The sequence below is a fragment of the Ursus americanus genome, chromosome 6, assembly GCF_024610735.1.
Source record: "Ursus americanus isolate L20-20 chromosome 6, mUrsAme1.1.p, whole genome shotgun sequence".
Taxonomy (NCBI): Eukaryota; Metazoa; Chordata; class Mammalia; order Carnivora; family Ursidae; genus Ursus; species Ursus americanus.
The window spans coordinates 78106552-78129123 of NC_142132.1; the positions used below are offsets into that span (position 1 = coordinate 78106552).

The 22572-nt window shown below is 47.6% G+C and overlaps 1 protein-coding gene and 1 non-coding gene across 4 annotated transcripts in view; both read right to left on the reverse strand.

Annotated features, from left to right (window-relative positions):
- Positions 1 to 585: 585 nt before the first annotated feature.
- Positions 586 to 691, reverse strand: LOC123795563 (U6 spliceosomal RNA). Its single transcript, XR_006780539.1, has one exon. It is a non-coding gene; the product is annotated as a U6 spliceosomal RNA (small nuclear RNA).
- An 8255-nt stretch (positions 692 to 8946) lies between these two features.
- The window catches only part of SGMS1 (sphingomyelin synthase 1), a 107016-nt gene continuing 93390 nt past the window's right edge, over positions 8947 to 22572 (reverse strand). For all 3 annotated transcript variants that reach the window (XM_087863143.1, XM_045802388.2, XM_045802391.2), the window contains 3 exons: positions 14551 to 14704; positions 11211 to 11377; positions 8947 to 10556 (listed from right to left, as the gene is read on the reverse strand). In XM_087863143.1, coding sequence (XP_087719269.1) covers positions 10377 to 10556; positions 11211 to 11377; positions 14551 to 14704 — 501 coding nt within the window. In that variant the 3' untranslated portion in view covers positions 8947 to 10376. The remainder of the gene's footprint in view (positions 10557 to 11210; positions 11378 to 14550; positions 14705 to 22572) is intronic.

Below are 22572 nucleotides of genomic sequence, written 5' to 3' on the forward strand. Positions count from 1 at the left end.
GAGCAATTCCGTGACAGTGGGTGTCCCCCACCCACTCACGGCGCACCCGGGACGCACTGAGGGACACTCAGCGGCAGCCGTTTCGGCTAACGCGGCGGCTCGGCCTTGCACGACAACGTGGGCAAGCTGAGCAGATTTGGAGAGAGACTATGGGACCGAAACCCGTGTGGACAGAGTGGCTGCAGGAGGAGGGGTGGGGTTCGGGGAGACCAGGAGAGGAGAGAGGGGTTTCTAATGGGCACTCCTTACACGTTTGCTGTGATGCCCCAGTGACCTCAACGGGGCCTCAACTCTTACGTTTGCACTTATAATTTTGATCACGTGTGACATGGCCTATTTCCCCGAGGCCGCCCTGTTACAGGTAGTGCTGTTCCTCCACGTGAGGCCAGTTACTAACCTGTACCTGGTTTGTGGGAATTATTCTGTATGCACTTTTCTGTATGTATATGATACTTCAGTAGAAATTATAAAATTTTTACGTTATACATCTTTTTAATTTTTGTTTGTTAACGTACAGTGCAATATTGGTTTCTGGAGTAGAATTCAGGGATTCATCACTTACCTGCAACACCCACTGCTCATCCCAAAAACATGGAACGCTTCGTGAATTTGCCTGTCATCCTTGCTCAGGGGCACGCCAATCTCCTCTGTATCGTTTCAATTTTTAGATATATGTTGCTGAAGCAAGCACAACTCTATACATTTTTTTTAAAAGAATCTCTGATTCATTGACGCCTGGGTGGCTCAGTTGGTGAAGTGTCTGCCTTTGGCTCAGGTCATGATCCCAGAGTCCTGGGATCAAGGCCCCCATCGGGCTCCCTGCTCAGCGGGGAGTCTGCTTCTCCCTCTGCCTCTGCCTGCAGCTCCCCGTTTGTGCTCTCTCTGTCTCTTTCTCTGAAAATAAATAAATAAATAAATCTTTAAAAAAATAAAAGAAAAGAATAAAAGAATCTCTGATTCGAGCTGTCTTAAATAACAAGGAACTTTGTTAGCTCACATAACTCTGAGGAAGGCAGCCCCACAGCTCGTTACTCCAGGGTCTAATTTGTCACCGAGGACCCAGTTCCTTTCCATGTGTCAGCTCTGTCCTCAGGGCTGCAGACATCTGGGTGTCATATCTAGACACAACCTTGCCCAAAGGAAGGGTTCGCTTGCTTGGTTTGGTTTGGTTTTACCTGGGGGTCTCTTTTTAAGAGCAAGAAAAATCTAGAAGCAGGTCTGGTCATTTCTTATAAAATCAAACATACATCAACCTTATGACCCAGCAATCTCACACCCGGGTAGTATTTACCCATGAGAGATTTCAACATATAAACCTAAGGACATGCACACGTGCACCCACATACACACGTGTGTGTGCATACGTACACATGGGCACACACACACACATGTGCGTGCACATATGCACGCGCACACATGTACGCACATGCACACGATACAGGCACACACGTGCGTGCATGTACATGCACATAATACATGTGTGCACATACACAACACATGCCCACAGATACACATGCGCACACACATGCGCACACACACAGGAAAACGCATACCAGAACACTGTAAGCTGCTGTCTGCACAATATCCACAACTTGGAAACTGTCCAGCATAATCTATAGAAGAGCGGATGACGTCACTGTGCTCCATTTATTCAATGGCATGCGAGCCACTACTAAAGAGGAACGGATCACCAACACACAGCCACACGGATGAATCTGAACATATTACACAGAATGACATGAGCAGACGCAAAGAGAACATACATAGTGTATGGTGGGGAAAATCAACAGTGGAAAACAGGGCGGCTACAGGAGATGTTTGTCCCCGGGAGCTACCGTAGGGCGGGGGGCTGGCCGAGTGATGGGGAAGGGGTAGAACGGAGATGGTAATTCTGTGTTATGTTAAGTGTTCGAGTTACAAAGGTGCGTGCATTTGTCAAAACAGCAAATATACACTTAAGATTTATGTATTTCTTCGCCTATAAATTTTACCTCAAAAACAAAACAAAACAAAACAAAACAAAACAAAACAAAACTACCTGGGAACAAATTTTGAATTTTCATTCGCGATACGAATGCTCAAGTGTTTCAGAAGTGTCTGCAATTTACTTTGAAATGCATTCAAAAAATAAGAATGATTGATAGACGGATGAAAAGACAAACTGATTAATACGTGATAAAGCAAGTTATTATTAACAGTAGAAACTAGGTGGTGCCTGCGTGGGCTCTCATCGTGGAATTCTTACGAAGTTAGTGTAGACTTAAAATTTTTCTTTCTTTTTTTTTTTTAAGATTTTATTTATTCAACAGAGATAGAGACAACCAGTGAGAGAGGGAACACAAGCAGGGGGAGTGGGAGAGGAAGAAGCAGGCTCATAGCAGAGGAGCCTGATGTGGGACTCGATCCCATAATGCCGGAATCATGCCCTGAGCCGAAGGCAGACGCTCAACCGCTGTACCACCCAGGCGCCCCTAGACTTAAAATTTTTCATGATGGGGCGCCTGGGTGGCTCAGTCAGTGAAGCGTCTGCCTTCGGCTCAGGTCATGATCCCGGGGTCCTGGGATCGAGCCCCATGTCCAGCTCCCCGCTCAGCAGGAAGCCTGCTTCTCCCTCTGCCTGCTGCTCCCCCTGCTTGTGCTCTCTCTCTCTCTGTCAAATAAATAAATAAAATCTTTAAAAAGAATTTTTCATGATAAAATATTAGAGGGGAAGAAGGGTTTATATGCACTGGGTTTCAAGATCACATAAATTTGTCAAATACTAGTTTAATGAAATTTAAGGATGTTTCTCTAAGGGAAGATTTGTTACAGTTTTAAATATGCTGACATGAATGCTAAATTTACATACGTGTGTGTGTGTGTGTGTGTGTCTAAGCCCTAACTTAGATCCCACCCCCTCACCGCATCAAAAGCTAACAGCCTGGGAAGAGCAATTTGGGAGACGGAGAAGCCTGTGTTCCACGGGACCTAAGGCTCACCTGCCCTCTGGGGTCCCTGGGGTTCGGCGCCGGTCCCGCTAGCGCATTTCCTGCAGTCCCCGGCGGGGGAAGCAAGCCGCTGGAAATCAGAGCAGAAACCAGCAGGCCTCTCCCGTGAGCCTTGCCTCCTTTCCTGCTCTGACCTCCTTTAGCGGCAGGAAGATTGCCAGCAATCCCTCCTCATTTTTGTCAAACGAAAAAGACTTGGATCGGGGCCCTCTTCGTTCCCGAGAGAAAAATGAATTTCCCGGGGCCTGTGCGAATTCTTTGTTTTTGCTGATTTTAATTGGTGATTAGGCCCTGAACATCTTGAGAAATTAAGCCAGTTTTGATACCCCAGATCTACAGGAAGCCAATTTGTCACAGTTCCCCAGGCTTGGCATGTGTGAAAGTGACATTTCAGCTACCTTCCCCTCTAATTTTGGTGACTTTTTGTTTGAATTCACACTTGGTGCATGTTAATAGTATGTGGGGGTTATGCATGCAGAATACATTGACATTTTCTCTCCTGAAGGAAGCACCGTGCTGCCGCCCAGCCCCCACCCCAGCCATTTTTACTGCCTGTAGGGTGCAGTGGGTACCAGGGACGGTACAAGAACACAGAACAGGTCCCTGCTTGGACCCCTCTGCCCTCCTGCAGCTGCTTCCCTCTGCTCAGGACCCAGGAGCCCCAGGGGAACCCTCAGGAGGCAGCCATCTGGCCCCAGGGTTTGCAGCGGCCACTGTGAGCCACAGGGGCAGAGAGCAGGCCCTGTGGTCATCTGGGGTCAGCAGCTGAGCACAGCACTGCACACCCACGACCGGGGCCAGTGACACTCCCAAGGCAGACGTGTGACCACAGCACCAACTGGACACCGCTCCTCTTCACGTCATTTGCTTTACGTGCTGGCCCCCAGAACCCGTGGAGAAACGCAGCCAGCACTGCCTGCAAACGTGTCCGCCCCCCTCCGGGCTGCACGGAGCCTGTGAGGCTCACTGAAGCATGGGCAGAAAGGAGGCTTTTCCTGCGAACACACGGCACCCTCAGTGCTTACCCCCGCCAGGGGCCACTGTCACGGCCTGACACGGCCAGAGGTCAGAAGGCTGCTGGGACCGCTCAGGCTGGCCGTGAACACGCTTCCCATAAGCCTGGCAACGACTGGCTGGTGGCCTCTTGAAACTCAAAGCCAAGGATTTCAGAGAAGCTTCCAAACAGACGTTCATGGTAACAGATCATGCTTTTTCCCAAATGATTTTTCCCCCTGAAACATCGTACGATATTGGGGAGCAGGGCTGCGCATCCAAGTGGAACCCCCGCTATGTGCCTTTCCATGGTCACAGGCTCTTTAGTAAACAGAGAATGCTTTGGCCGAAACCTCCTTCGGCTTCTCCTCTCACGCTGATCAATACTATCAGCAGGGAGCAATTCAAACAACACCAGATCCTCCGTGGGACAACACCGCGCTGGCCAGGGGAGCAGATCCCAAGCGCCCATAACCCTGGTTTGTGCTTCATTCCACCCTCGCTCCTTGTCCAAGCTGTGTCCCGCTACGTCAGAGTCCGCCACGAACCCAACACGGTGCACGCAGCTCAGACACTCAGGACAGTAGAGCAAGTATTTTAGCAAAGTTGTAAGCCGTAAATGGCTTCCGTCTACTCATAATGTCCCCAGAAGTTCAACTAAAGGCTGAGTCTCTGTTTGGTTTCATATATGGTCCAGCTCTCTCTCTCTCTCTGGCTGGGGCCAGTGTCTCCATCGACTGGGACTTCTTAACGGCTCCCGGGGCCTCGTCTTCATCTCTCCCTCTCACTTCCCTCCGTGTAACACAAGTGGTTGTTTATCGAGCACAGAATTTGCTCACGCGCCTTCCGTTGCCCTACGTTCCACTGCCACGTCGGTCACCCGCAGTCATGCCCGATGATTCCCGTTCTTTCAGGAACTGCCCTGGGTACGTGAACGCGACTAGTTACATCTCCCCGAGCGCTCCTGCATCTTAGACTGCAACTCTTGAGAGAGGAGTTGGACAAAGCCCTTGACGTGAAATGAAGGATGTACAATATCCTGGTTGAGGTTCTTGGTAGAAAATGGACCAGAGTAGCTACAAGCCGACCAACACTTGTCCTATTTCCCGCTCGCACTGAAAAACGTGTTGAGCCATTAAGTTAAACTGTTTAGGACTTACCTTAGTCCAAGCCAAAAAGGTAAGAGAGAGAAGAAAGACACGGACTAACCTAACAGAACATATTATAAACCTTCTGGCAAAAATAGACCAAGATTTCTGGACGGTAGACACCTGACACTTTCTCATAATGTTTTGATGTTCCTCATAAGCAACTGGATTTGTTACTAACCAACATCTCACTTGTTACTAAGCAACTCCTTCCCAGACACCAGCTTGGGATAGCCCAGAGCGCTCCCAGACAACGAACCACTAGAGCAGTCCAAAGAAAGAAAGAAGGAGAGGGCAAGTCATTCCAGTTCATCTGGAGTTTGGGCTTTGCTTTAGTGCTCGGCTACATCCTTAGTCCTCTGGGGGGGAGCGCATTGAGGGTTCTGGCAAGAAAGATACCTGAACGTGCCCCCTCCGGTCCCCAATCTGGTGTGAATTGTCTTCCCGTTCTTCTGGACACCCTGTGTGTGGAGAGTTGGAAGTCATTAAAGTAGACTCTAACAGCGATTTCTATTTTTAGGTCTTCAGTTGTCGTTAGGACACGAATTTGCATGCCCAGCCATTAAAGGTACTCTCCAGATAACAGCTTACTCGTTGTCTTCTAAATTTATTTGACCACAAAAACTGGGTCACCAAGGACTTCTTGTTTCATCTTCAACATGCAAAGAACTTTGGAGTCAAGTCACCACTCTCCCATCCTTACAGCTAGAAAAGGCTGGACAAACCACCCCCAAATCAGGAGACGGGTGCATCCAGAGTCAGAGCTGAGATCCGCTTACACGGAGCAGAAGTCATCAAAGCCGTAAGTTACTAGGAACACGTACATGGTAACTTAGATGAATGGCTGGGGGTGGGGGGGAGTCGAAATCCACATAAAATTTTTGACTCCCCCCAAATTTATCTACTACTAGCCTACTGTTGACGAGAAGGCTTATCAATAACAAGCAATTGATTAACACCTATTTTGTATATGTATTATATACTGTATTCTTAGAATAATGCTAAAGGAAAAAAATTTAGGAAAATCATAAAAGTACAATTACAGTACTGTATTTATTGAAAAAAAATCCACGTGTAAGTGGACCTGCTCAGTCGAAACCCGTATTGTTCAAGCGTCCACTGTGTTATCAATTATACTTGAAATGTGACAGGTCTAAAAACACCAACAAAAAGAGATTGTCAGAATAGATTAAAAACAAGATGCCGTTTATCTGCTATATATTCTGACTACAAGAAACCCACTTTAGAGATCCAGAGAGGTTAAAAATAAAGGGATGGAGAAAGATACATACCCTGAGAACACGAATCAGGCGAAAGCTGGAATCGTTATTTTAATTTCAGACAAAGCAGACTTCACAACAAGGAATGTTATCAGGAATAGAGAGAGGACAGAGCGATAAAGGGGTCAATCCTCCAAGAAGACAGGGCAACTTCAATGTGTATGCACCTAACAAGAGAGCGTCACAACACGTGAGGTTCTAGGCCACCATGGGGCTGGGAGCGGACTCTGGGCCAGCCCCCTCTAGGTGTCCTCACCTGGGAAGCCATTTGGCCCCTCAAGCCACACCCTGGACATCCTTCAACACAGGAACCAGGACAACTGGAGCTTGCATAAGCCTCTGAATTTGGACCCCCTATTTCTTTTTTCAACTTTGAAAAACATGAGAGTCTGCCTATCTCATTGATCTCTGTCTTCAAATCTCTAGTAAACCTGTCCCAAGAATTCTCAAGAGACTCTCCAATCTTTGCACTCACCAACCATGGTGTGTTGATGGAATAATGAATGGCTTCTCTGAAGAAGTACTATTCCTGTTGATCAGATGTTACTTGTATGCTGCGACTGGTAAAGCATGAATTCTCAAGGGCATTTCTAAATCCATAGCATCCATTTTCTCAATTGCTAGACGCTAAATGACACCAGTGCCAGGCCAGCACTTGAGCGTGAAGGATTTCTCACATGTGCAACACACATTAGCTCTCGTGATAAACCCTCCCTCCCTGTCTCCACTGATAGTAAGCCAGGGCTGTCCATCTGCCCCTTTCCCCACGATCCGAACCCTCTTCCTCCCTCGTTCCAGTTTCACACAACCTCCCCTCACTAGGTGCGCTGCTCACGGACCACGCCCATCTATGACCTCTGAGGGCTGGACTCTGGACTTGGCAGGTGGCTTAGTTTTCTTGTGACTTGTACCAAAGCAGCAGACAGAGAAGAAATTTAGGTGCTGGTAAGCAGGGTATCAAGGCTGGATTTGTTCGAAGTAAGTTTCCTGACCAAAGGGAGAGAAAAATAAAGAATATCAGTATCAGGGCAACTGGGTGGAACAGTTAAGCATCTGACTCTTGGTTCTGGCTCAGGTCGTGATCTCAGGGTTGTGAGATCAAGCCTGCAAAGGGCTCCGCGCTCAGTCGGGCGTCTGCTTCAGATTCTTTCCCTCTTCCTCTGCCCCTCGCCCCTGCAGTCTTTCTCTAAAATAAGTAAATCTTACCAAAAAAAAAAAAGATATATCAGTATTGAGGGATCCAAGTAGCATATCCTATACCCCAGATAACTCAATATCTGGTTGACTTTTTGTACAACGACAGCCAAATTAAAGCTAGCAAGGGTTTTCATTTTATGTGATATTTATAAAGTTTATGAGATATTTACCACATTTATCAAGTAGGTATTCGGGATACAAATAAAACATTAGGAAATTGGGAAAATCAGTCTCTCATCTCGTGATGTGGATTTCCTCCTACTCAGTTCATAGTAAAAGGCGTCCCATTTGGCTTTACCGGTCAGGTCCCGATTTCTCCCACTGCTGACTCTTACTACAGAGTTTGTGAACACTCACAGCATTTGGGGGGTGCGGGGTGCTGGGGAGAGGGTGGAAACCAGAACTCCGATCAGTCATCTCCTGCAAGACGGGATAATAACGAACCTTGTGGTTTTGTGAGGGTTACCAACATAATACATGGCAAGTGCCTTCCATGTAAAGAGAGCCAAAAAGCAGCTACTGTCCAGGGTTTTGTCTCAGCAAACAAAAGGACAAAAGAAGCGCATGTCCTCAGTCAGGGAGGCACTATCAAGCGGACTACGATTCTCCTGAACACGGGATTTCTCCGTCCTTCCTGGGATCTGCAGACTGGGGAGCCACAGGATACGTCCATTCATGACCCAGTGCAGTCAGGCACGAATTTCTTTAGTACACACGTAGGACGCAAACCTGTAGTTATTTTTTTTTATAAAACTACCTGGCTTAGGAAAAAGGATCCAATTTTTAGCATGTGCCAACACTGCATTTTTGTTACTCAAGTTGCTTTCCCCTTCGATATGCACACAGCACCTGCTTGACGGTCAAGGTCAGGAAAGGCTGTACCAGTGAAATACCATCCCCGAATTCTGGTCCACTTGCCTCCAGAGGCCATCCCGCGCTCTGACGGAGACACACGTCCAGAGCCCCACGCAGGAAAGCTCACTGGCTTGACATCGCTAGCCAAGGCGGTCTGCGGCTTGAATTTAACTCGCCTTTGATCCTGTTTATGTGTTTTTGAAAAGACACTCACTCGTCCACTTTCAGGAACCTCAAGGGGAAAGAAACAGGACTGCCACGGGCCCGGTCTCAGACAAACCCGGTGAAGAACAAACACAACACAGTTTTTTACCTTTGCCTTAATGACTTCGTCGACAACTTCCAGGAAGGATGCGAACACATTAGAAATGACAGCCATTTACTTTAAGTATCAGGTTTTATTAAAAAGTGCATTTTGATTAATTTATGATCTAGGTAAGCTGTTAAGATATCAGTATACTCTCTGGAATAATAACTTTACAAATATTTAAAACAAACAAAATTTTAAAAGCCTTTTTATTTCCTTCACCATTATTGTTTTACAATACAAATATCACCTTGTGAATACACAAAAAAACCCTACGGAAGATAATTCTGCTGCGTAAAATACAGAATGGATATATATACTTCTTCATTCTTAAAAAACTATTTTGTTCTCCACATTGGCAAGTATAGAAGAGAATACTTCCCCAAACATACTCATGTCAGGAGTAAAACTTAGAGTTACATGCAGTTTCTGCACAAATATATTTTAAAGAAATAGATCTCTGTTTTGTTGTTTACCAACAAAATTGTCATGAGAGTATGGATAACTAATTTAGAGCTTTCAAGTTTTAGTTAAGTGATCATTTTCAAAACTCTCTTTTTAAAAACAAAGTATTCATGGCTGTTTTCATTGTATAGTTAAAATCGAACTACCAAATAGATGATAAAATAATTTAAGTGGTACGTGTCATTGCCACCTGCTCACAATATGGGAACGGGCTCTGACTTTAACTCCCCCATTCTTTAATTCATAGCGATTAAAAACCACAAGCAGTCTTCTGATTTAATTTAGCTATAAATGCAAAATTTAGTAGTGTATACATACATTTATATTTCCATGGAATATTTTATTTTAAATAAAAACATTTAAGATTGCCTACTGACCATACAATCAAGACAAGAAAGGCACTAGAAACATAGACAAATTTCTCTCCCAAGAAGCATTTCTAAATTTTAACTCTCTTCTCTCTGACATGTAAAAATCTTTAAATTTGGTTTTCATAACATTATTTTGAAAAATAAAGTTAGGAAATACTTAGAAAATCACTTTATAACAGAATCTTTTTTTTTTGCACTTTTTGACACACTCTCTCTGCTGATTTTTACAAAACCCAAAGTTACCGAACCTTTCTGTGTCTGTCATTTTTATTTGAATATCGGTGCAACAGGTAGAAAGATTTCAGAATCGAACCCAATTCAGGTACTTAGAAACCTTCATAGAGACATTTGCTAGAAAATGGCTTACAGCCCAATCTTTGGGGCAAGAGATATGAAAAGTATGTTTTCCCAAGAAAATAATACACTTTATTTCCAGATGTGCCTGGAAAGACCAGAACTGATGATATAAAAGCTCACATTTATGCTGTTGCATCATATACAAAGGAACATGGTGGTCGCAGGTTATGGAAATCCCAAACTTATGAACAGGAAAATGTGTACAGTGCATGATAGGTTAAATTTTCTTTATTGTTGTCCAACGCAGGTCCTTTGGAGAGAAAAAAAGATCACAGTGCTGACCAGGTAACTCAATAGGTTAAGTCAAGGTAACGGTTGAAAGAGAGCAGGATCAGGGAGGTGTTTGTTTATGGCATCTTCTCTCATGGAGTCCTTAGCACTTCGGACAGCTCCTCGCTCCCCACCGTGTGCGGCCGTTACGTGTCGTTCACCAAGCGGCTGTATTTCACTTGTCTGCCCAGGTGCACGACCGGCCACGGGAAGGGCCAATGGTAAGAGCGAGGTACGATTCCTTGGACATTTTTTTCAAAGTACTGAAACGGCCTGTACCACCACACCCGAGCCAGGAGGTTCATCTGGGAAGCTTCTTTTAGCACCTGGGAGAACAAGGACAGGAAAACCAAGTCAGGGGGACAAGCCCGTCTCAGCCCCCAAAGGAACATGCGCATTTTGCTAACCATCTTCCACCTGGAGTTTAGATGGTTTCCTTATTCCAATTCACAGAGGACCCCAGACCCACCCTGTGTGCCCCGTGTGCCCCCATTATACACGCACGTTGCCGCTCTGAGCTCATCTGCTAACTGGACCACACCCCAGCAGGAAAACAACGCCAGCTCCGGGAGCGCACGGACAACCCGGGCCTTACACTATCTCTTATCCATAAATATATCCCTCCATCAGTGTTTTGGTGACTTTTCTGTGATGGAAGTTCAGTACTCAGCTGGGGCGAGGGCTGGGGGGGATGGACACCAAGCAGACATTTGTCAGGGGCGGCGGGAGGGTGGCACTCGTTCTAGAAGGATGTGATGTCCGTGTCACTGCGTTCACACATCCCCTGTTCACTTTTCACTCTCCAGTGGGTCAGCCTCACAAAAGACAACTCAATCCTAGTCGCCGACCCCTCTGAGAGAACCCCACGCCGTCCGTGGCCTCTCTGCGCCCTCCCCTCGCCCTGCGGGCACCACCAGGCCAGGGAGGGGAGGGTGGGGGTGGGGAGAGGGAAGCGGCGATCCCGCGAGGAGGACACTCACTTGCTGGTTGGCCATCGTGTGGTACCACCAGAAGAGTCTCGTGGTGACGTAGTACGCCACCACCACGTCCACAGTGTAGTGGTCATGGGCCAGGAGGATGCAGAAGATCCCAACCACGCTGAGCAGCCAGCAAATCCAGTGGTACCACCAGAGTCGTCGAGGGGAATCTGAAGAGAGCAGACACCCACAATACCCCATCGTTCCAGCCCCGCTAAGGGCACCAACCACGCCTCTATGACCACTTCCGCACCCAGGGAATCTGATCTTTCCTTCTGGAAACACGTCGCGTGGGCAGCAAATCCAAGGGCTTTAGATTATACATAACCAAGGTTAGAATGGCAGCAGCTTAATTTATGATTTTATCAGCAACTGTAATTTATATTTGGTTACTGCTTGATTCCTATAATCCCAAATACAGTTTAAAGGGGCAACTGACAGGCTAATGCATCACGCTCTATTAAAACCGCCCACTGCCATTTAGTCAATTTGCTTGTAAATCATTTGGGGTTAATGCTCTAAACAAAAATCAATACCTTTCGGTCTAGAGACCCTTATATGGGGACTGGGCAGTCATAACCGATGCAACCGTGTTATTTGCTTCCCAAGCTCTGCGACCATACGCTAGTCTGAAAGTCTTTGAGAGTCTCGTTTCTCAAGTAGAAATAAGAAAGGATCCAGACGCCTGGGGATTTGGGTCCAAGTGCATTCAAAGGCAGGGCAGGGTCAGAGAAACACCCGTCCATACCTCGATCTGGAAGCCCCCCTGGGGGGAAGCATCAGAATCTCTATTAGTGCAAGCCTTCCCCTCTTGTGTCCTCGAAGCATGGGCCGGAGAGGGTCTGACGGTTTCCGTTTTATGTGGCAATGTCACCTGCCTGTGATCTATCCTCCCTACCCAGGGGGGAGGACGTTCAGACTTTTATTGGATCGTCAAGGGGTCCAAGAACTAGTCATCCATTTAGCCAATATTTACCGATCATCTCCTATGTGCCCGTGATAGGAGATGTTCTAGCTACCATGATCTATAAACAGAACAGGCGAAGAACCTGCCTTTGCAGGCAGGTCCCGTCCTAGTACGGAGGAGAGACAATACAAAATAATCACAATAACTAAGTAAATTAGATGGTATGTGAGAAGGTGGTAAGTGCCAAGAAAAAAATTAAAAATTTGAACAGGAGAAGCAAGATCAGAAACAGAGAAGGTGAAGGGAGGTTTCTGGCTTTAAATGGAGTGGTGTGGGGGGGTCTATTTTCCACTCCCAGGAGAAGCCATATTTGCACCCTAACAACACAGCAATAGCAGCTACTGTTCCTTCCTCATGCAACTCCATTGGAGTCCACATATGCCGTCTGTTTTCATTCCTACCACCTCTTCCTCGGCTAGAGTGTGGCTACCAGCAGCTCATTCTAAAGATGAGGGAACCGAGACTTGGAGAGGTTAAAGGTGGTCCCCGAGGTCACAGAGCTCGTGATAGCATCAGGACTCAAAATCCGCATTTGTGACCCCAGTCTTCCCAGTCTCCCAACATGGCAGCTGGGTTTCCTTCAAGGATAAGGCTTAGCCCCCACTGCAGTACAATCAGCAGGGGGCAGGAGTGCTCCCCTGGGGGGTTACACCAGGCCTCCGTGGCACCCACCGCCACGGCCAGCTCACCCCGGCACAAGGGCAAGATGGTGCCATGACAGTTCTGAACAGAAACTGTTAGAATTCACTCTACTTGGTCACATGCCAAGTGCAAGCAGAACACCTATGCTCCCTTCTCCCGGTGCCCTGGAGCACAGCTCCTCTTTTCTAAAATCCCCCTAGTTTAAGACCAAAACTGGCCTGAGGCACCTGGGTGGCTCAGTCGGTGAAGCGTCTGCCTTCAGCTCACGTCATGATCCCAGGGTCCTGGGATCGAGCCCCACAGAGGGCTCCCTGCTCAGCGGGGGTCTGCTCCCCCTGCTTTGTGCTCTCTCTCTCTCTCTGTGTCAAATAAATAAAATCTTAAAAAAAAAAAAAAAAAGACCAAAACTGGGCTTTCCAGCCTTTGGTCTTCAACTGTCTCCTGTGCTCCCAGTCAGCCCTGCTCCCTGCAGACTCCTGTTTGTTGACCTCTCTCCGCTCCCTCCACGTCTCGCCAATGCCAACACCGTCACGGTGGTTCAGACCACCCCACATCCTCCCTGGATTGTGGCAGCAGCCAGTCCCCCACTCTCGCCCTGCTCTCCAGCCCTGTCCCCTCCACCCACCCTGCACCTGCTCCAGCAGGGGTCTCTCCTTCTCTGGAGGAGGAATAGGACAGCATGGCCCCTGTCTCTGAGAGAATGGAGTTTAGACTCCTTCTCGTGGTTCAAGGCACGCTCCATGATCTGATTCCTACTTATTGGTCCATTTGTGACTTCTCATCACGACCACTGCTCTGACTTCCAACCACACCAACGTTCCAGACGGTGCCACACACTCACTCCCAAGACACGTCCGGACTGCCATGTGTGTGTCCCTCCTCCGAGGTACCGGCCGCCTGGGTCTACTCACTATCCTTCATGGAAACTGCCAGAATAATGCTCATAGAGACTGTTTTTAACAATAAAATATTTAGGACAACTGAGTTTTCTACACAGAGAAAAATAAATAAGCTGTGGTTTGTTACAATGAGCCAGAGCCTCATGTCTCACCAGTATCGTCTGAGAGGAAGCAAGAGGGAAGAAGACCACAGAGAACGTAACACCAGTACGTAGATTTGACAAACCATCAAACCATGACACAAAAGCACCAAAACATGCATGGAAAAGACAGAGGAAAACGGGAGGGGAGGGAATGAAAGGCCTTCATCATCTAGTAACGTTTTGCTTTTTAATGGGTTAAAATGAAACTGACACGGAAAACACTAGCATCTATTACACCTGAGCTGTGGACAGGGGCGTATTTAGTATTGTTTTTGTGTATCTCATAATAAAATATTCTAAGTACATTTTTTAAAGGGAATTTCCTGTTCATTCCTGCCTCATTTAGTGTCCCCAAGCCCACGGCTTGTATGAGGGATGTCATCGAGCCCCTTCTGTCCCCATGGCTTAGGGCAGAGGGCCGGGAGCTTGAAAACACACGGTTTACCATCACATCCAGACAGGCCTGACCCGATTCCTCTGGTCTTAGGAGATTTCCTTCTGGCTCCTTCCAGCAGCTCCAACGCACCCCAAATGCTACGCTGACATTGAGGGAACAAGACACCCCTCCCACACAGGTCACTGTGGGGGCCACGGTGTCTGGGCGCAGTGGGGAGAGGGGCCGCCCTCCTGCAGGAGACTCCGAAGAGACCGGGGAAAGGGCTGGGTGTCGCAGAAGGCTGCCGCGCACTTACACTCTTTGATAAATAAGTAGGTGAGCGTGAGCATGACCGTGTGGCCACTGTACAGATAGTCCCCGCACATGTTGTGAGAACCAGTGATGGACAGGCCACCGCCGGCGATGAGCTTCATTATTCTCCGCAGCTGGGCTTCCCAGTCTCCAAAAAGCTGGTGGGAAAAGAGAAAACAAGATCCGTTATTGGTCCGCATGGAAGTGCGCCATGATTACTACTGTTCCGAATTACTGTTCGCGATACGGTGATTTTCTAATCAGAAGTACATACTTGGTCTCTGACTTTGTTCCCCTGGCACAACCTTGGGAACTTCCTGAGATGAAGGTGTCTTTGGTTATTCCTCACAAGCCCCGTTCAGCACACTGGACACACTGGAGTGCACGCTAACGAGGCGACTCTCAGAAAGCCCCAAAGGATGGGGGCCGGACGTCAGGAGAGCCAACCAGACATTCAGGGGGCTCGACCTCCAAGGAGGGGAGAGGGGCTGGAGGCTGAGTTAATCACCCATGGCCAATGGCCTCATCAATCCCGCTTACATAAGGAAGGCTCCACAAAAATCCAGAAGGATGAAGGTTCAGAAAGCTTCCACATTGGTGAGAGTCCAGATACGGGGGTTCCAGGGGGAGTGACGCATCCGGACAAGGCACAGAAGCTCTGCATCCCCTTCCCACACACCTCACCCAGAGCATCTCGTCCGTTTGGCTGCCCTAAGTTATATTCTCTTATAATACACTGGAAATCTAGGAAGTAATATGCTTTCCTGAGTTCTGTGAGCAACGTTTAGCAAATTAATCAAACCTGAGGAGGGGTCACAGGAACCTCCAATTTATAGCTGGGGGGTCAGAAGCCCCGGGGACAACCCGGACTTGGGACTGTCTGAAGCAAGAGGTGGGGACAGTCAGTGTGACACGGAGCCTTTAGCCTCTGGGATCTGACACTATCTCTAGGGAGGCAGCATCAGAATTCATTCCCCCACATCTGGTCACAGAAGTGCTCAGTGTGGACGCTGAGTGCACAGGAAACGCACAGGAGCGATCTGCCTTTATGAGTTCATACTGATATACCTAAGACCCCCACCATGAAGACCCCCCGCCGCTCAGCATTCACTGCTCTTCGGACAGTGCTCGGAAGGGGTATGGTCCTAGAGATGAAGCACGTGGCCTCAGAATATTCCTTGGATGGTAGCCCTTTCCACAGCACACTTCAGCAGACGCTTGCCCAACTTTTAAAATTATACCGATAGAAAAAGAGTCACTGACTGATTTACTACCAGAGTCATTTTGGGAAAAATATCAGGAAAACTTGCAGTGCTCGGCTTCGGCACAACTGTTGGGCTAACTCAGCTGAAGCACCGTAGACTGGAGCAGTCAAATGCAAGATGACTTTGGTCTGTGACATTCGACGACCGAACCCAGACAAGGGACAGAGGTGGGTGTGCCTTCAGTCTTCTGAAATTACGTGGGTAGAACTGCATGTTTTTCCCTTTTAATAAGAGTGAAAAAAGTTCATAAATAAATCCACCTGTCTCTGAAGGCACGTCTGGGCCGCACACTGGAGTCATAAGTGGCTTAAACAACTCAGTGCAATTTTTATTTGCTCGGTCAAACGAAATGTGTGCTTGCCTGTGATTACACTTGTCAGCACACTGTAAAATTCTGGTTAGTTGACCAATTTGATCATGATGACCCTTTTCAGCTCCTCACTGATGACAGTCCAGGCTTGGGGAAATACATGTTCTTTTACAATTTTCCTTTAAAGAAATGTATCCGGATTTCTAGTTAACATGGCAGGTTGAACACATCACACAGACGGCATGGATTCCCGCACTCAAAAGGTCAGTGAACGTGCAGCTCAACAGAAGAAAACAGACCTACATAACAAGACACCCTAACACCTCCAGAAATTAAAAACAAGCTTCATACAAAGGATCAAGAGTCAGGCTTTTTCAAAAACAATACTGGAAAACAGAAGGCTTTGGAAGAATGCCTCCAAATTCTGTGGGAAAATGATTTCCAACTTAGAATCCTATACCCAGCCATATTATAACTGGCCCTACAGTAAAGGATAAACTAAAGCCATTTTCACACACACAAGATTTCACGGTATTTACCACCTATGTCCTCTTGTTTTCAGGAAATTGCAAGGATAAGCTCTGTAAAGCAAAGGAGTAAATGCAGAAAAAAGAAGAGACAGGACCCGCTAGGACGCCAATAAAGGGAGAGCCGAGGGGCTGTGAGCGCGGACAGTGCAGGGGGTGAGTCGGGGTGCGGGAGGGCTGTCCTCAGGGAGGTGACACCAACAGAGCGCACTGCCTCCGACAGCACTGAATGACATCACCACATGGGGGATGGATGTGCACAGACAACGAAGAGAGCAAAAAGCAAGGCAGTCACTAACTCTACAGGAAACAAAATACAGCGCGGGAATGTAACGAGAGCGGCCGACAGGAGCTGGCTACAAAGAGCATTTACAAACTCATAATGTAAGCGCTGGGTACGGCATTAAATCAGAACAGAGAACCAGACGGGGAAGAGGGGGTAGGAAGTGTGACAGCCCATGGTGGGACAGGGCGCGGCGGAAAAAGGCACGGAACTCGGGCTGGGGCACCGAGGACCCTCAGTCCTGGCCTCCCCGTAGGAGGTCAATTAAGATTTCCACCAGAAAAGTACACAGAACCGCCATGTCACTTACACACACACCCCCCACCCATAAAAAGTGAAAAGATATGAAGGTACAAACACCACCAGATTCAGTTAAAAGAGCTGAAAGTGCGTTGGGTCAGGGTTGGGGCTCACGTTTTTCATAACAACTTCTGCAGAACCATTTTATATTTTAAATTGTATGTGTGTACAAACATGATAAAAATTTTTTTTAAGTTTTAAATTGAAAGTTTGGTCCAGTTCTGGCATAACAATGGATAAAGAAGAAAATGATGGCAAAAAAGGTTAGGTAGCTTTTCACTTTATATTATTTCAGACTGTCCTTCTAAAACTCTGTTTTTTACACTAGAAATCCTACTCTCAGGCACCATCACCCCATAATTTGCCCTCCCGTTTTAGCACCAAAATATTCGTGGGGAACCTGTACGTGTAGGGAGGAGGGAGAAACCACAAGGTAAACGTAGCATTGAGGAAAAAAATAGCCAGAAATTAATGCTGCATTTCTTACAAGTGCCCCTATAACACCTAAGCTTGCTTTCAAAAATATCTCTCCACGTCGGTCAAATCTCTGCGAGGAGGGCAGTTTCTTTTAGCTTAGTGGGACACAGGAAAAGAAGACAGATGGTTACAGCCATGTAAAAAATTTTAATGGTTAAAAAAGCAAACAAAGTAAAAGACAAACTGCCAAACAATTGGAGCAGAAACAAGTTACCATCTTTTTCCTGTGCACTGCATATAAATCAAGTAAATAAGACCAACGTAGGAAACAAAATTTATCAGTGGACAGAGGATAAGAGCAGATGGAGGCAGAGAGACTCTGTCAAACAAAGAGAAATACAAATGGACATTAACAGGAGCTCACTGTTCCCCTGTCAAGTTAGCAAAGCTGACAGAAGCAGGCCGCTGGGGAGGGCAGGCACAGGGTGGCCCATCTCCTCAAAGCGGCTCCCTTATTAGGAGGGAACACGCTGGATGCGGCCGCCAGGGGCGCAGGAGAGCAGGCAGGTGGGGCTTCCGCCACTTAGCTGTGTGACCCCAGGGAGCTGACCAGTCTACCCCTCAACCTCCTCACCTACAGCCTGGACACTGACAGCTTTATCACGATCGGCCAAATCCCCTGCAAAACGCATCAGTATTGACCGGCATTCTCAACAGTGCAGCCTGTGACCCTTTCACGTGGCTTCTAGGAGTCTACCTCAGAGAAATGACCCCAAAGAGGAAAGAAAGCTTTATGAAGAAACACTGTAATCTTATTTATAAAAGCAACAAACTGGAAGCTATCTACCCAGGAATGGTCATTAATGAGCTGTTCCCTTGCTATTCGAAGCCCAGGCCCTGCCCGTTCTGCAAACAGCAGGAGTCCCTGCAAATAACTCTGGGATGTACTGAGCCCACTCTGAGGGGATGAACTGGACTCACACTACAGAGATTCAAATGCACCCAACTAGGCTATAACTGCCTTTTTTTTTTTTTAAGATTTTTTATTTATTCATTTGAGAGAGAGAGAGGGTGCGAGCAGCAGAGGAGGGGCAGAGGGACAGGGAGAAGCGGGTTCCCCACTGAGCAGGGGAGTCCAACGTGGGACTCGATCCCAGAACCCTGGGATCATGACTGACTGAGCCATCCATGCGCCCCTATAACTGCTTAATAAATTAGGAAAAACTAATTTACAATGCCTGTGCAGGTTTACATCATAAACATTTTCTCCTCTTGAAGACAAAACATTTGGTATAATTATCTATGCTTTTTTTTTTTTTAAAGGCTAGAATGTACATTCCACATGTTAACAGGGTTTGCATGGAAGTTGGTAGGCTTTCCCCCAGTCTCTGTCCCAAAGGGACTTCCATTCCTGCTCCTTGGGCTAGAAAGAGAGGGACTGTCTTGAAGTCTGCAGTGGTGGGATTCAGGGTGCCTTCGAGTGCAGGCAGGACATATGGGAAGAAAGGAAACTCTTGGCTTATCTCTCATACTTCTCATTTTGGTTTCCTTCCCCAATCTGCCTACTACTATCTTTTAGTGTCCTCAAAACACCACTCTGTGTATTCTGCCTAGTGTTTTTGACTTGCATTCAGTGGGAAACAGCATGGAGTGTGCTTCTTCCACTGAAACTGGTTATAAACACACACCCCCCCCCATTAGCAGGCTTTTGAATGTTCATTTTTGAAAGCAGAGATATTTGGGGGGGACATTCACATGCTCACTTTCTCAGTGGAAACTACAAGCTGTGACAAGAGATCTCCGATCTATACCACTATGTGAATCACAGTCTCCTAGGGACACAGAAAAGTCAGTTTTTGGTAAAAATCAAGCAATTTTCTTCAATATCTAATGAATGGCTAAGAAATTAAGTAAACTGGCCAAATCACTTAAGCAAGAAGAAGGCACAGAAAGCAAGTCCGGGCAGGAGAGGCTTCTTAACAACACAGACCACTCTAGGAGTTAGAAACCAGGCAGCCTGTGGTTTGTAAAAAACCAAAAACCAAAACAAAACAAAAGAACCAAAAAACAAAAACAGTATTTTTTCAGTGCTGACTAACACAGCGCTCTGACGATAATTCGTTCGCCATCCTTCGGTTTGCAGAGGGCCCGGTGTCCTGCATTTGAAGAGCAGGGACATGCACTGAGCTTCACCCCCTACAGGCCCAGGAGGGGAAACCTGGAACCAGATCTCATCACGCGATGCTGCACGAATCTGTGGCTTTGGCAGAACTGTGATGAATGGCTCAAAGTGAGCCGTGGGGCAGAAACGCTCTACAGTATCATCCTCGCCCCTTTCCCGGGCCTCACCTCACAGCAGCCCTGGGGAGTCAGCACAGCAGGTCCTGCTCCCTGGCTGTTCAGTGCCGGAGCTGGGAAGGGGGTCCAAGTTCTCGGACGCCATCTGTGGACGATCGAGAAAACTGCACGCCACCTGCACGGGGCCGGTCTCCCCCCCTCCCCCGCCCCAGCTTGCACAAACCACGGCCTGGACACACATAAAGTAACTTTTCCTTGAGCAGCCTCGTACCTAACGGAGGTAATACCTGCTATCATGACCCGGGCATCTCTCAAAGCATTCATTCATTCATTCATTCATTCAAAGAACCCACCTACCACCACCAGGGCAAGGAGCTTTCTGTCGCATTCCTGAAGAACCATCTCACTGCCACACAGAAAACTCACTCTTGTCTATCCACGCCAAGCCCAGAAAGCTGCTCTGAAACTCGCAGACCACAGTCCACACCCGCTACGGACCCAGCATCGAGGAACGGAAGGATCTGCAGAACCCAGGTCAATCATGCCCCGGGCAGCCTGCCGCTGAGAAGCATGCACCACATGCTGTGGTCTCCCCTCACCTTCAGCCCTGATGACACAGCCAACACCGGCAGAACTCTGCCACTCCCTGGATTTCACCTGGCACACGGCCCTCCTAAACTAGTGACGGGCACACAGAACTAACAGGAGTAAGAGAATGTCTTTCCGTGTGACCCTGAGGCCCGCACGGAACAGGCAGTGTGTTCACAAGCTCCGGGCATCACAGCGGCCTCATCATCTCATACCTGTGCCCTCACCACCTCTCACACCTTACTCTCACCTGATTGGTCAGGGAAAAGGGACCGGTGGGGTGGTTTTACATAAGAAAACATTAGCTTTCGTTCGTACAGAGATGCGAACTTTTCGACAGAGTTTTCCCATTAGTTATCTCGTCCTATCCTCCCCAGGCTGTCAGGTGGCTGGTGCAGAAGTCATGAGGTCCGTTTTGCAGATAAGCAAATGAGCAGAGAGGCTCTTTCCCTGTTTCCCACAGTGAGTCAGCTGGGATCAGATCCAGATCCTTCCTCTCACCCAAGCAAGCTTGCCTCTGCGTCCTTACGAAGAGCCCGTTATGGTTGCCAACGCCTCCCCCAGTGACGGAGCCCGAACAGCATCCCCAGGCCGCTGCTGCTGTTCTCACGAAATCCCATCCACCACACACGTCATTCCGATGCAGGTGCACACCAGTATTCCCAGAGATCCTTTTTTCCCCGAGTGTTTTTTTCCTTTTAAACCAAACTTCCCCATTTCTATAAAAGTTATTTTCACGGAAATCTTTCACACCAATTGTACATTTTCTGCCTTCTCAAGCGCGGTGTTTTCGATTTGACTGTAACTTTCCTTGCTTCGCGCTGTGCTGTGTTCGAGCGATGCTCCACACGTCTCCGAGTCTGCTTTCACGGGAGCAAGGACGAGCGCACATCCGACCCTAGCCCCAGGTCAGGCTGAAGCGTCTGGGGGGCTCTGGACCAACGCCCTGCCCGTTCTCGCTTCAGAATTCTCTCCTCTGTAGGACGGCAAGGACTACCTTTCCTCGCCCTCAGCCCTCACCGCCCGAAGTGAGAGGATCTCTGGCAGAAGTGACCACTGACATTATAAAGTGCTGCCCCAACTTAAGGCAGCACCCCAATCCCCAAGCCCTTCAGGGAGAACTCCATGCCGAGCACCCAGCACGCAAAATTCGGGGCGTGCTCCTTGAACACGCAGCCCTCACGGATTCTCGTCCGTGCTCACAAGAGACTTTTCTGAACTCCTCCTCCATGTGGGAACTGCCTCATTCCTGGGAAGATTTTGCCTCATACACAAATATCGTATCCACCTCCACTGATCTGATGTAGAGATTTCACTACATACATCCTCTTAGAACTCACATATGCAACTTTAAAAACGACTTTTCCGTCCATTAAGCTCCAAAGGATTTGGGGCTCTGTACCTCTCCGTTATCAAATGTCTCCATCCATTCTTCTACTAGGCTGGCTTTTTTATTTTGGGGGGAGGAGGGCTGCCTCTATAATTATCAGCAATGAAACACTAATCCCCAACCAGCCTTCCTTCCCCCCCAAGTAAAAACTTTAAAATTTTTTTCACGGCCTCTAGTAAGGAGACTTACCAAAGCTTCATGAAATCTCAAAGTCATTCACCCATGTTCTTACTTGTCCCATTAAAGAAATCCAGCATGTCAGAAAGGCATGATTACTTTTTAACAAAATTATCTTTGCTGTAAGTGTTGGGGAGATCCTTTCACCCTACCTGTTTGTGAAGCAAAAATTAAAAAATTCCCTCAGATTTTCATTAGGAAACTTCTAGATCTACAGAGTACAGATCTTCCTTGACTTACGACGGTGTCACAGTCCAATAAAACTATAGTGAGCTGAAAATATCCTAAGTCGAAAATGCATTGACTATCACCAACCCAGCGAAGCTCAGGGCTTAGCCTCACTGACCTGAAACACACTTAGAACGCTCCTGTTAGCCTGCGGTTGGGCCCAACCATCTAATGCAAAGCCCACTTTATGACCAAGTGTTGACTGTCTCGTGGATCGTACTGAGTACCGTCCCCGAGCAAGGA